Source organism: Anthonomus grandis, chromosome 13 (genome assembly GCF_022605725.1).
Source record: "Anthonomus grandis grandis chromosome 13, icAntGran1.3, whole genome shotgun sequence".
NCBI lineage: Eukaryota > Metazoa > Arthropoda > Insecta > Coleoptera > Curculionidae > Anthonomus > Anthonomus grandis.
Window position 1 is genome coordinate 16,954,775 of NC_065558.1, and position 14,254 is coordinate 16,969,028.

A 14,254-nucleotide genomic window follows, 5' to 3' on the forward strand; every position below is an offset into this window, starting at 1 on the left:
GTGGCTGAGAAATTTAATGTACCAAAATCAACTGTAAGTGATATAAAGAAAAACAAAACTAAAATAAGAAGATTTGTGTCGGAGTCATTCAGTGGAGCAGGTATGTATGATTTAATTTTTATTGTAGGTAATGTTATTATGAAACATATTTTTATCTTTTCAGGTAAAAGGCAGGTTATCCGAAAGGGAGAACATCCCGAAGTTGAAGCTGCTTTATATAAGTGGTTTCTACAGCAGCGTAGTGCTCATGTACCTGTTTCTTCTGATATCTTACGAACGAAAGCTAAACAATTTTATGAAAGAATAACTGGGAAGAGTGATTTTTTAGCGAGTTCAGGTTGGCTTGACAAATTTAAGAAAAGGCACGGAATACGCTTTCTTAAAGTGTGTGGTGAAAAACTTTCCAGTGATGTAAGTGCTATAGTACCTTTTCAAGAAAAATTTCTAGCTGTGGTTAATGAAATGAAGCTAAGTCGTGACCAAGTTTATAATGCTGATGAATCAGCGGCCTTTTGGAGAGCCTTGCCGGACACTACATGGGTTCATAGTCAGGAACAATCAGCACCAGGGCGAAAAATATCTAAAGATCGCGTAACATTCATGCCCTGTTGCAATGCGGCTGGAACTCATAAGTTACCCCTTTTAGTTCTTGGAAAATCCGCAAATCCAAGGGCATTTAAGAATGCTACTTTACCTGTTAAATACAAGGCAACCAGCAAAGGTTGGATGACCAGGACATTGTTCTTCGAATGGTTTAAGACTTGCTTTATACCAGACGTCAAACGTTTTTTATCGGATGTTAACCGACCTCATAAAGCATTATTACTTGTAGATAATGCTCCATCTCATCCACCTGAGACAGAAATAAATTTCGATCCTGATTTCAGAGTCATGTTTTTGCCGCCCAACTGCACAGCAGTTTTACAGCCAATGGATCAAAACTTAATCCAAAACATAAAAGTAGCATATAGAAAGAGGCTACTAAATCACATTATCGCTCACGAAGGTGACGATTTAGTTACAGTTTTAAAGCAATTTAATTTAAAAGATGCACTTGTTAATCTAGATATTGCTTGGAAGTTGATATCTGAAAAAAATATCCAAAAAAGTTGGATAGCATTATGGCCGAACCAAAGAACTGATGCAGAAGAAGAGGAATCTGATGAAGAAAACATTCCACTTTCAGAACTTCAAAGACGACTTTGTCAAATAAACGAGGAAGATTTAAAAACCATTACCGCTTCCTTGCTTGTGATAGATCCTGAAAACAGTTTGAATCGGGAAGAAATTGTTGAATGGGCTTTAGGCAAAAATGAAGTCATTGTTGATTTGACTGAAGAGGAGGTAATAGGTGATGCGCTAAAATCTAAGGATGCAGAGAGCAATGATTTAGATGGAGATACTGAGATTATTGCCACTAAAGTGAAACACAGCGATGCTGTGAAAGCATTAACATTGGGAATTCAGTGGGCTGAAGAAAACTACTTACCAATGCACGAAATATTGCTTTTAAAGAACGTCAAAGAGAAAGCGACTGAATTAGCAAGCTCTAAGGCAGTTCAGAAAAAAATTGATAGTTTTTTCAAAGCCATTTAAACTTGCACTTTTTTGTCTTGTATTTGTAATTTATGTTTTGTCCTACATAATGTATTTTTATTTCTAGTTACATATATGTTTGTGTACCTGCGTGTACAACATGTGTATGTATATGTTTACTTATTATGTATGTTATAATTTGAAATATAAACATAATTTTCTTTTTTAATTAGGGTACAATGATTTATTTATACCTAAAAAAAGCTAGTATGTGGATAGTATATTAAAATAAAACTTTTGAAATAATAATCCAGTTATCCGGACACCTCGCTACTCCGGCGCTGCTTGGAACGATATGTGTCCGGATTATCGAAGTTGTACTGTACTGTCTATACGCAAAACCAATCACTCTATCCCATGTATACACCCAAAATCACTTGCCGCAAGTATTGTCTAGCTAGAGCACTTGCCGATAGAAATTGCTGCAAAAATTTGCTTCAGTGTAAACACTTCCACAAGTTACTCTCACAAGTACTATCGCAATTTCCTATCTCGTGTAAACTACGCTTTAAAGAAGTACAAGAAAAATCTCAGATCTAACGCAACTATCTTAAATTCCTAACTAAATGTAACTTTCTATTTTGTATTTGTAAACATAACCTCTCAAAAACTTCTATTGTTTCCCTACAATTGGCACAACTTAAATTTGTCAGAGTGACCAACATCGAAAAGACACAATCACGCAAAATGGCGACCCCCTAGTAGTGGTCGTTTACTTTTCATTGAATTGAATTGGCAGTCCAGGTCTATTTATTAAGTTCGTGTCTGTCCTCATCCCTGGAAAATCTGCATAAGCGGAATGAAAAACTTAAAGTTGAATTTGAAAACTTAAAAATTAAAGAAGGTGAATTGTTGGCATTACTGAAAGTGAGTGAAAGGGCAAGTCTTAAGTTCAATTCACAAATTAGCGAGCAAAATATCCTAAATAAAAATTTAATTATAACGATAAAAACATTAGAAAATGAGTCTTCAACCTATAAGACTGAAATAAACTTGCTACAAAAAGACGTAAACGACTTAACTAACTTAAATAAGAAGATGTTAGACTCCGTAAAGGCGTTGGAAGTTAAAAAAGATACCTGTTATTCCGACATTTGTGCATTGAAGGAACAGTTACAGATATCTATCTAAATAGGTTGTTATTAATTCTCCAACACAGCTACCAACTAGGCCAAATACACCTGACGATAGTCGACCTAGGCTTCTCTTTGTTGGTGGAAATTGTAGCAGAGTGTTCCTAAAACATTTACGTTTAAAGTTTGAAGCTTACTACAATGTCCAGTGTTTCTTGAAGCCGGGCAGTTCAAGCAGTGAAGTGATTAGGACAGCATCAAATTTAGTTTAAGACTTTACGAAAGAAGATTTTTTAACAGTAATGTTAAATGGAATTTATTCTTCATCTGATGTTTTAAAAAAATTAATTCAAAATCATGTTGATACAAACACTTTAGTGATGACAAGCCCTTATACTTATTTAAACCATAATGTTATCTATAATAGTAGTAAGGCCCTTTATCGTACTTTTCATGCAAATAATATTAATCTGTATGGGATTTTAGAGTCTAATCACGCCAGTAACTTTGGTTCAGACTTGGCATCATTATTACATGCACATATTTTCAAATATTTTAAAATTAATATTTCATCGAATAAATTGTCTTTGAATCATCAAATTAATGAGTCTGAACTGATTACTGATCGTGAATTGAATTCTTCTTTTTTATAGACATGTCCGCGAAGGTTGAATCTCATTCATGTTCATATTCTACTAGTAAGATTGAAATTAGCTCTTCGAAAGGCTTAAGTATCTTTATTCTTAATATACAATCCCTAAGAAACAAGATGGATGAGCTTCATCTTTTGCTGAACACATATAATTTTTCTGATATTGTACTTCTGACTGAGCACTGGTTGAGGCCTTGTGAATGTTTTTTAATATCTGATTATGTTCCTATATCAAATTTTTGTCGTCAGCAATCTATACATGGAGGAACCATCTTGGCTAGGCAAACAATTGAAACGATTTTTTGTAATATTGATAAGTATGATAATCTTCTGTTAGAGAATGTTTTTGAATTCTCTCTTTCTTTTTGTAAGCGTTTTAATTTATATATTCTTTGTGTTTATAGGCCACCTACAGGAGATATTGCTAGGTTTCTGGACAAACTTGAATCTCTTTTATCCCAGTTGTCCCTACACTCTAAGGTTATATTGGCTGGTGACTTTAATATCAACTACACTGATGAAATCTTGCCAAGTACTTCTCTTTTAATATTTTAAATTCTTACGACTTGAAAATGCACGTTCTTTCTCCCACACGAATAACTTCTTCATCTGCAACTACAATTGACTATTTCTGTACAAATTTTGATGACGTTTTATGCACAGTACTCCCATCTGGTATTTCCGACCATGAAGCTATTCTTGCTAAAATGCCATATAATACTGTATTATCTTCATCTCATTATATGGGAAGAATTTTCAGCAGGAGAAATTTCAATGCTTTTTCTGCTGCTACAGCTTCGGTAAATTGGAATGCACTTGAAACGGCTTCTGACCCACTTATTTTAATTTTTCAAGTTCTGTGTGATAAGATCAATCAGTGCTTTCCTAAAATGAGGCTTAAAACTAAGAAACGAAAACCATGGGTTACAAGAGGCCTTAGAATTTCAGCTAAAAACCCTCGTTTTTTGACTAAATTGTGCAAATATACCACAAATGAAAATATCCTTGTATATCATCAGAAATACCGTAGTCTGTACAGAAAGACAATTAAAGCAGCAAAATCTAATTATTTTAGGGATCGCTTAAATATGTCATCAAATAGGCAAAGAGAGTGTTGGTCGATTATTAATGATTTTAGACATTGCCATAGAAAAGTATCTGAACCGGAGTTAAGACCTGACATTTTAAACGACTATTATTGTGATATACCTAATATCTTGCTCAAGGGCATTCGTAGTAACATTGATCCCTTACACTATCTTCAACAAGTGTCGGTTGAACATTCATTTTTCTTTTATCCTGTCGATCTTACCGAAGTAAAAAATGAAATCAAACGCCTAAAAAACCATAAATCATCTGAAGCTGATGGGATATCTTCGAGGTTGTTACTCTTTTTGCCTGATTCAGCCTTAAATGCTTTAGTTTCTGCCATACACAATTCCTTACATATTGGCATTTTTCCTTCTTGTTTAAAAGAGGCAGTGGTTATCCCTCTTCATAAGGGTGGAGATTTGGATCAGCCTTGTAATTTCCGTCCCATTTCTATTTTGTCTACCCTCTCTAAGATAGTTGAAAAACTTTCAAAAAGCAGAATTTTGTCCTTTTTACATCATAATGGCATTTTGTCTGCAAATCAGTTTAAATTTCAAGCCGGTAAAGGGACTCATGATGCTGTTTTTAGCTTTTTGGAGAGCGTCTATGTGTCCTTGAATTCAGGAGAGTCATCGGCGGCAGTGTTTTGTGATCTATCCAAAGCATTTGACTGTGTGGATTATGGAATACTGTTATCTAAGCTCGATAAATATGGTTTTAGGGGCGTAGCATTGCGATGGCTTGAGTCCTATCTATCAAATCGTACTCAGAAGGTTACAGTGTCTGGGCGTTTGTCTGCTTCTAGATCCCTGAAATGCGGCGTTCCCCAGGGTTCAGTGTTGGGACCACTGTTATTTTTACTGTATATGGATGACTTGAGTTCATTGAAACTGCAGGGCAAGGTGGTTCAGTTTGCTGATGATTTTATGGAGCCATAAAAATTCTGATTATATTAAGACTTGTATCCTTGAAGACCTTCAGATTTTATCAGGGTGGTGTGCTTCCAACAGGCTCGTGTTTAATGCAAGAAAGACGTCTATTATGGGGTTTAAGTGCGACGTTCAGGGTCTGATGTTTGACGAAAATTCCCTCTTGCAGAATAAAGAGTGCTGCAAGTTCCTAGGAATTACCATTGATGGTCGCCTTCGGTTTGAAGATCATATTTTACATTTAGCTGGGAAATTGTCTTCTGGATGTTTCGCAGTAAGAATGGCAAAACAAGAGCTGGGAGGGGTGGTTGCACGTTCAGTGTACTTTTCACTTATTGAATCTTATATTCGGTATGGCTTGCCTTTTTGGGGTTTAACCAATAAGGGGCTACTTAACATTGTCTTTGTTATTCAAAAAAAAGCAGTTAGATACCTTTGTTCTGCTAAGTTAAGAGATTCTTGCAAACCCCTTTTCATTTCTGAAAAAATCCTAACCCTTTTTTCACTCTTTATCTTAGAAACAGCTGCTCTTATTCACAAAATTCCCAAACTACCCTCTGACACTGGCCATTTGACTCGTCGTGTAAATGATTTTCCCCTATCTATTGCTACGTCTTCCCTTACCAAAAACTCATTAATTTACATAAGTAAAAAAATTTACAATCATGTTCCTCTATGTGTTAGACATATATCGGATGTTAAGAAATTTAAAAGAGAATTAAAGACGCTTTTATTGGCTAAGGCATATTATAACCTGGATGACTTTTTTAATGATAGGTTTTACCCTTGGACATGTTGGAAAGTTTTTTTTCTCTAGTTTTGTCAACAAGTTTACCTTTATTTGGTAATTGATTGTTTTATTTAGTTATCTTTAATTCAAGTATGTTCAAAAAGTTTTGTCTTCTTGTGTTTAATTTTGTTCATTGTTTTGTCAATTTTTGAAATTGTATTTTTGTTTTGTTTTCTTAGCTTGTAGGATGCTTGTACACAAGATTATTCTTACGTAATATAGCACATTTTCTTTCTTTCTTTCTATTAATTTATGTATTTGAAATTATGGATTTATAAGTTATGAGTTATAATTTGTATATATACAGGAGGTTCTGTCACACTTTTTGCGACATCCTGTATATTTACATTTGACAAAATGTGCCCAATCTAAAAATAAAATCGACGCGTCCATATTTAAAAAAAAAACCTCCGTTCTATTGAATTTATCCATTATTAAATTACGACGCTGTATCACAAATCTGTACCATACATTTTGTGAAATTTTGATAAGCATTTAATAATGCAATTTTGCCTCAATTTATCCTTAACCGACTATCTCCGATGGTTTCCGAGATCCACGCTAGCCACCCGCGAATTTGGGACACCCTGTGTATCTTAAAGGGTAAAAAATATGTTTTGTTTATATCAGTCTTATATTATTAACGTCATTTGGCACACAAAATAAAATATAAATATAAAAATTAACATAATACAAAAAAAAAGCTAAAAAAAAATGGTATATCACTTTTTAATGTCTTTGGTAACCCTGCAGTCCTTTTTGGACCTACAACTCTCGCTCTTCCAAAACCTGTTGGATTTCCTCATCTGTTGCGTTAAATGCTCCAATGTATTTACGCAATAATCCTCTTCAGATTCGTTATCGTCCGATTCAGCCTGCAAAATCCCTTTAAATGGATAATTTGTTTCATTACAAAACAATAAAACTCACTCTAAAAGTGGTCGAGTACCAGTCGTTATTCATGCCAAGATCTGGACTCGGAATTGGGCTCTCTTCATCATAAAAAGACGCAACTCCTTGAGAACCTAAACTGCATGGTGAAGCGCACATATTATTACATGGTCCTGCCCTATTAGATTTAGAAATCCTTGCTGGAGGTCGTTGAATCGGGCAAGGAGTATCTCTGAAAAAAATATTCAAAAATAACTTAACACAAGCAGTTTTCCCAATTGGTACAATTTTTGAATTATTTTTGCATAAATTAATACCAGTTAATCATTTCTTAGCGAGGCATGTTTTTAGTACAAATATACTATAGAACTCTAGGTGAGAAATAGAATGTGATATTAAATAAACTGTACTATTTAAAAAATTATACTAAAAACACCTTGTGCTTGGCCAGAGGTAAAAAAGGTATAAAAATTCTTTAATGATGCGAGGCCTTTCGTATTAATACATAATATAAAAAGAATTTTGAACTATTTTAAAAATTGTACACTTTATCTGTGAATAGAGACCTCGTATTACCAGGCAATTTGTCAAATTTAAAAAAAATTCGCATTTAAATTAAAAAAATTTAGAAATTTCTTAGTGATGCAAGGCCTCTAGCCACGCACAAAGTGTTTTTAGTACAAATTTACGACACAACTTTCGGTGAGAAATAGTACCAAATATTATATATTCACCAAATTGTGTATTATTTAAAAAATTGTACTAAAAATTCTTTGTGCGTGGCCAGAGGCCTCGCAACTCAAGCAGTTTTCTCAATTAATACAATTCTTGAATTTAAGCTGAAACCGGTTAATAATTTTTTAGTGATGCGGGGCCTCACCACACAATTTCACCAATTGTACATTTGCATTTAGATTGAAACATTTTACAGATTACTGAGTGATGCTCGGGCCTCTGGCCCAGATAATCCCGAATTACGTGAAGAAATAGAGCTATCAAACGTACAAATTGAAAACCTACCACTAAACGCATTACCAAACTACAAAAGTATAAGCCTACAAGAAATAAGAGATGTAATTAATGACCAAATGAATAAGAAAGCACCAGGCTATGATGAAATAAACAACAAAATGCTGAAAACACTACCTGACAATACACTCTTGGACATAAAAACCATTTATAACAAATGTATGAGCCTGTGCTATTTTCCGGTCGAATGGAAAAAAGCAATTGTGGTAGTAATACCTAAACAGGGTAAAAACATAAAAAAACCAGACTCAGAAGTTACAGACCGATTAGTCTGCTGCCATCACTGGGAAAAATCTTTGAAAAGACGGTACTAAGCAGATTATGGGAGGATCTAGATGAACTCAAAATAATCCCGGAAGAGCAGTGCGGATTTATAAGAGGATTATCAACTGAGTTGCAGCTTGCACAGATACAACAGAGTCTGGTGGATTCATTTAATGAGAAGGGATCTACCGCCATGATCACGCTCGACATCGAAAAAGCCTTCGATAGAGTGTGGCATGACGGTTTGATCTATAAGTTGCAGAAATTTGGAGTGTCTGCAAGGTTCACTAAATTTATAAAAAATTTCCTGAAAGACAGAGGGAATTTACTGTTAGAATAAATGGAACTATCACCTCCTTTAACAGGATGAGAGCGGGAGTTCCCCAAGGCTCCCCGCTCGCACCAATTTTATTCAACATATACCAAGCGGACATTTCAAAAAGCACACACGATTCGCAAGTCGCATTATTCGCGGACGACACTTGTGTTTTTGCGAGTTGTAAAAATTTAGTCCAGATATCAGCGTATATGCAGAGTCATCTAGATAAAATTATAGAGTGGGCAAACAACTGGAAAATTAAAATAAATAGTAAGAAAACAGAGGCCATTCTAATAACAAAAAAGCATGACAGCAACATCCCAAATTTGGCAATTTCGGGCACGCTGGTCCCCTGGAAAGACGAGATTAAGTACCTAGGAGTATATTTCGACAAAAAGAATAACTTCAACAGGCACATTATAAAGCAAATTAACTCATGCAATGGAACCATTCATGCTCTCTAGTCCTTTCTCTGCAGGAGCAGTAAGCTCTCTTTGACTAATAAATTAATGGTCTATAAACAGGTTCTACGTCCTAAACTACTTTACGCCTCAAACATTTTCTGGAATACCACGAAGATGAACATCAGAAAGCTTCCGGTGTTTCAGAATAAGTGTTTGAGGACGTTTCACAAATGCACCCTTCTTCGTAAGGAATGTTGATCTGCACACTGACTGCAAACTTGATACAATTCAAGAATACATAATTAAAAAACATTCAAAGTTCAAGGAAAAAGTCAGAAGTGTAGACAACTCCCTTTCTCATGAGACCAAGAGAAAACCGGCCATGGAAAGGCGTAATGTGATATTAACCGCCGAACTCAAATATGACTAAAACAGTTCTTTTAGTATCTCAGGCTTTGTTTTCTCTGCGAGGAGTGGGGCTCGGGCTCTTGTTCCACCCAAAGATAACTGGCAATCTTTCCTCGCAGCCTAATTACTATTTCCTATCCTGAAATCAGTTAAAAATCCTCTAATCCAACCTCAGCACCCAGATGCTACAGAGAAAAGTAGTATAGGAGATCAAAGTACCATAGCACGCAGTTGCAACTGAGAAGACCGGCAAGAGCAATAACAGCTAGTCCGGAAGAAACCAGTGTAACAAAGGAGGCCTCTGTCCACGCATAATGTATTTTAAGTACCATTTTACTATGCATCTCTGAGTGAGAAATACTACAAAATATAAAAGAAATTTCCTACTATTTAAAAAACTGTACTAAAACTAGTTTTTATAGTTTGTCCAATTTGTACAATTTTTTCACTCAAACTGAAACAATTTAATACATTCTTAGTGATGCGATGCCTTTAACCATGCATAAAATGTTTTTAGTACAATTTTATTATACATTTGAAAGACCATAGCCTAGAAGGCATGATAAAATGGTTTACATATATACTTATTTGTATAACTTTATTGATGGTTGTTTTATCAATGAAGCGGAAAAAGGACCACCAAACGGCCCAAAAGTGTTAGTTGCCACACAATAACGGGTTAAGATGTCCAGACCAAAAACATACTTAGTTTTTTGTTTAAGAGCATCGATATATTCTTGTTCTCTTTTGGCTATGAAAGAGTTAATTTTTTTCTGCTCAGTCACCCACGCCCGTACATATTTTATCATGTTTTTACTCTCGAAACAGATGTCCTCCTTGTTGCTTTTCAGGCCCTCAATGTCAGCTTCTAGCTGCTTAAGGGAATCTGAGGTCAACCTAAATATATTTATAGGTGATAACAAACATAACATGAAACGCTAAATGAATTAAGTGGTGTGTTAAAAATGTTTTTTATTATTATACAGGGTGATTCATGGTTAATGGTACCTTACACGTTTACGGAGAACGGAAAATGGAATTTTTTTGAAAATTTGGCATCATAGATTTTAGCTGGTGATCTAACGATTAAAAAGATATTAGATCATATAACGATATTTTTAGCGATACAGTAGAAGCAAATGTGGTATTTTAAATGGAATACCCTGTATATTATTTTATTTTCTGGTCCGCTATCGCTTTATGATTGTTTTTTTATAAGGTGTTCCTGTACCTATCTTTAGTGGTTTTCGAGAAATTAATTAATTTGTTTTTTTGACCAAAACATAGCTCCAAATAAATGTTTATTACTACGGCATTGGAACGCGCAGAAAATTGAAATTATAAACGTAATTTACGGAAGTATTGTACATTAGTTTTCACTATAAAAATTTGTTCTACGTTATACAGGGTTGCTCAAAATTAGTGATTTTACCGCTAGATACAACAATTGTCATATGTGCATTTTTTTAAATGGAACACACTGTATATTATAACATATTCTAAAAGGAAATTGAAATCCTTTTCTAACGAGATATCATGTTCCTATATCTAAGTAGTCCGGTTTCTGAAATAAAAGCAATTTTCTGTAAAAATCGGAATATTTTGACATATTTGCTTTCGGTGGCCATGAAAGGTCATGACGCAACAATGCTATGCTATTGATGTTTGACAGTTATATTTAGTTGATTAATAGTAAATACGCTTGGATGTTTTTTTAAAATACTGACCTAAAAATTCATTAAAATGGAAAGAAATAGTTATGTTATATTCAAATGAAGTTCTGATGAATCTATTTATTATTCAGGGGCAATGTGACAAAATTGTAGCAACAACATGCAGAAAGTTCAACGAAATGTACCCCAAATTAGAAAAAAATGGATAAAATAAAATGTGTGCGAATACAAAATAACTTTATACAATTTTATTAACAACTTAAATATGATACAAATTTACCCAAGCCTGTAACGTTCGATGAGGACAACATCGTGAATGTTTTAGCCTACTTTTACGCATATCTACAAGCTTCCATCCGGAGTGCAGCAGATGATTTAGGCTTACTTAATTATTATTCTGTGCAAAAAATTCTGGACGACAATAATATGATTCTCTTTAAATTTTCAAAAGTACATCAGCTGAATGATTACCAACATCGCGTTCGATATTGTGAGACACTTCTGACAGGCACTCAAGAAGATCCAAACTTCAAAAAAAAAAAATGGACAGATGCAGCAAATTTTTCTAGAGAAGCTATTATAAATAGAAGAAATCAACACTTTTGGGCTAATCAAAATCCACATGCGGTTAAAGAAATGGGATTTCAGGAAAAATTTAGTTTTAATATTTTTTGTTTACCAAAAGACAATCAAATAGCTTTTTTCATTTACGAAGGGCCATTAAACTCTCAAAAATATCTTCAGATTTTGCGCTCAATAGTAGAAAATTTTCTGGAAAATTTACCGTTGAAGATTATCGCACTTGCTGGTTCCAATTGGATGGGACACCCGCTCATTGCACTGAGGAGGTGACACGTGAGTTATTTGAGAAATTCGATGACCGCTGGTTTAGGCGTTTGCGACCATGGGACTGGCCTGCGAGATCACCTGATCTTACACCACTTGATTTTTACTTTTGGGGTAATTTGAAGCAAATGGTATACAAGACACCGGTAAACAGTAAACAGGAACTACGTCAACGACTTATCAATTGCATTGGTCAACAAGATGCTTCTGAAATACAAGCAGCGACAACACATGCTGTACAACGCAGGATTTTGAAGTGCTTAGAAGTCAAGGGCAATCATTTTAAAAATTTAATGTAAATTATGTTTAATTTTGAAATAACTAATTAAATTTTATACTAATTTACTAATACTTAATTTATGAAACAAATTGATTAAAGTTATTTTGTGACCAGAAAATAAAATAATAAACAGGGTATTCCCTTTAAAATAACAAAATTACTACTACTTTTTGGTATAAGCGACAACGCTGTATCGCTAAAAATATTTTTAATCATTAGATCACCAGCTAAAATCTATGATGCTAAATTTTCAAAAAAATCAATTTTCCGTTCTCCGTAAACGTCTAAAGTACCATCAGTCACCCTGTATGTTAGGCGATATTATTATTAATCAATTTATATCCAGATTTAAATTATCTGAAATTCCAAAAATTGAGGGATTATGTAATAAAACATAAAGTGGTAAATATTCATTTTTAGAAATATAAAATATAAATATAAAGAAAATCTGGAAAAAGCTAAATATCGCAAATCAGAAATAGATTGTTTTTTATTGTATATAATCAGAACACAAAAATGAACTCATATATATGCCCAATATATTATTGCCATACAAGTCTGAAATGAGATTAATATAATATTACGTTTCGTTGATGTAGGTATAGTTTAAGAGTGATGAAAAGATTTAATTAAAGTGGAAAAAAAATCAGGTCCGTATTTAAAAAAATTAAGTTAATGATGGTCGCTAGAAGCCGAGTTATATAGAGCAGAAAAAGTGGCCATGAAAATGTGTTTTTCATTTTGAGTTATCTAAACAAACAAAGCCAGGAAAAAATAAAAACCAAAATTGAAAATTCCAGTTTTTGTCGAATATCTTCGGAAGTATTCGGAATGTTTTAAAACGCAAAACGGCATTTTATTGAGCATCAAATTACCTTCATTTAACCGACCCTATATCTCTTACAGTTTCCGAAATCCCAATGATGCGCATCGAATTAGAGCCACCCTGTTCGGTACCTACAACCGGAAGATTAGGTTTGGCGTATGCAATTTTGTGATTGGATCAATATAATAATCATCCTGTTGTATCGCGCATACTTTTTACCAATAAAGCAACATTCACCCGTGATGGCATACAATATGGCGAATAAACGTGTGGCATGACATGATCGAAAGTTATTTAATTTTAGAAAATCATCTCACAGGAGAGAACTTATTTTTTTTTTTTTTTTGAAAATGAGTTAAAAACATTACAACAGAAAATTCCTCTAAACATTAGAATTTAAACGTAATATCATCACAAAGGAGTTCACGCACATTTCGCTCGTCAGGTCAAGCAATATTTGGACGAAGAGTTTCCAGGACTATGGATTGGTCGCAGTGGTCCTATTAGTTGGCCTCCAAGATCTCCAGACCTCACACCATTGGACTATTGTTTCTGGGACTGGTTTAAAAATTAGGTATATACAAGGTGAAACTCGACACTCGGGAGGTCCTAATTCGATGCATTAGAAATGCGGCAGTGTTTGTCAAAGAAAAACGTGAATCACTTAAAAAAGCAACAAGGGCTCTTCGCAGACGAAGTAGAATGTGTTTAAAGGTTAACGGTGGTATTTTTGAAGATTTGTTTGAATAGCGCTATAATAAAACCATGTTAATGTAGGAAATGTTGTTTGTTTGTAATTACGTTATAGTTTGAAAACAAATGAGATTCGCATAAGAACATATGAGTTTTTTAATTTTTTTTTCACGAGTACAATACTCATCATAAATCATTTAAATGTTTTTTATGTTTTCTTTAAAGTTCAAAATTGATAATTACTCAAAATATGAATCAATACTCTACCTGTGATGCTTGTCAGTAGTACATGTCATTGACTGAAAGGACCTAAGCTCATACACCAGTTCCTTATTCTTCCTTAACAATGTTTCTTTTTCAGCATTCAGATTCTTAATTCTCATCAAATTCTGCTCAATTTGCTCCTTCAACATCTTATTTTTCTCGTTCAGACAATTGTTGTTACAGTTCAACTCGGCCATTTGCGACTGCAACTCCTCATTCTAAAAA

The 14,254-nt window shown here is 34.1% G+C and overlaps 1 protein-coding gene across 13 annotated transcripts in view; it reads right to left on the reverse strand.

Moving 5' to 3' along the window:
• Positions 1-6,747: 6,747 nt before the first annotated feature.
• The window catches only part of LOC126743492 (uncharacterized), a 50,643-nt gene continuing 43,136 nt past the window's right edge, over positions 6,748-14,254 (reverse strand). For 12 of the 13 annotated variants that reach the window (XM_050450599.1, XM_050450607.1, XM_050450601.1 and 9 more), the window contains 4 exons: positions 14,033-14,247; positions 10,153-10,344; positions 7,063-7,255; positions 6,748-7,007 (listed from right to left, as the gene is read on the reverse strand). In XM_050450599.1, the coding sequence (XP_050306556.1) occupies positions 6,855-7,007; positions 7,063-7,255; positions 10,153-10,344; positions 14,033-14,247 (753 nt within the window). In that variant the 3' untranslated portion in view covers positions 6,748-6,854. The remainder of the gene's footprint in view (positions 7,008-7,062; positions 7,256-10,152; positions 10,345-14,032; positions 14,248-14,254) is intronic. The other variant, XM_050450606.1, reaches the window with a different exon arrangement.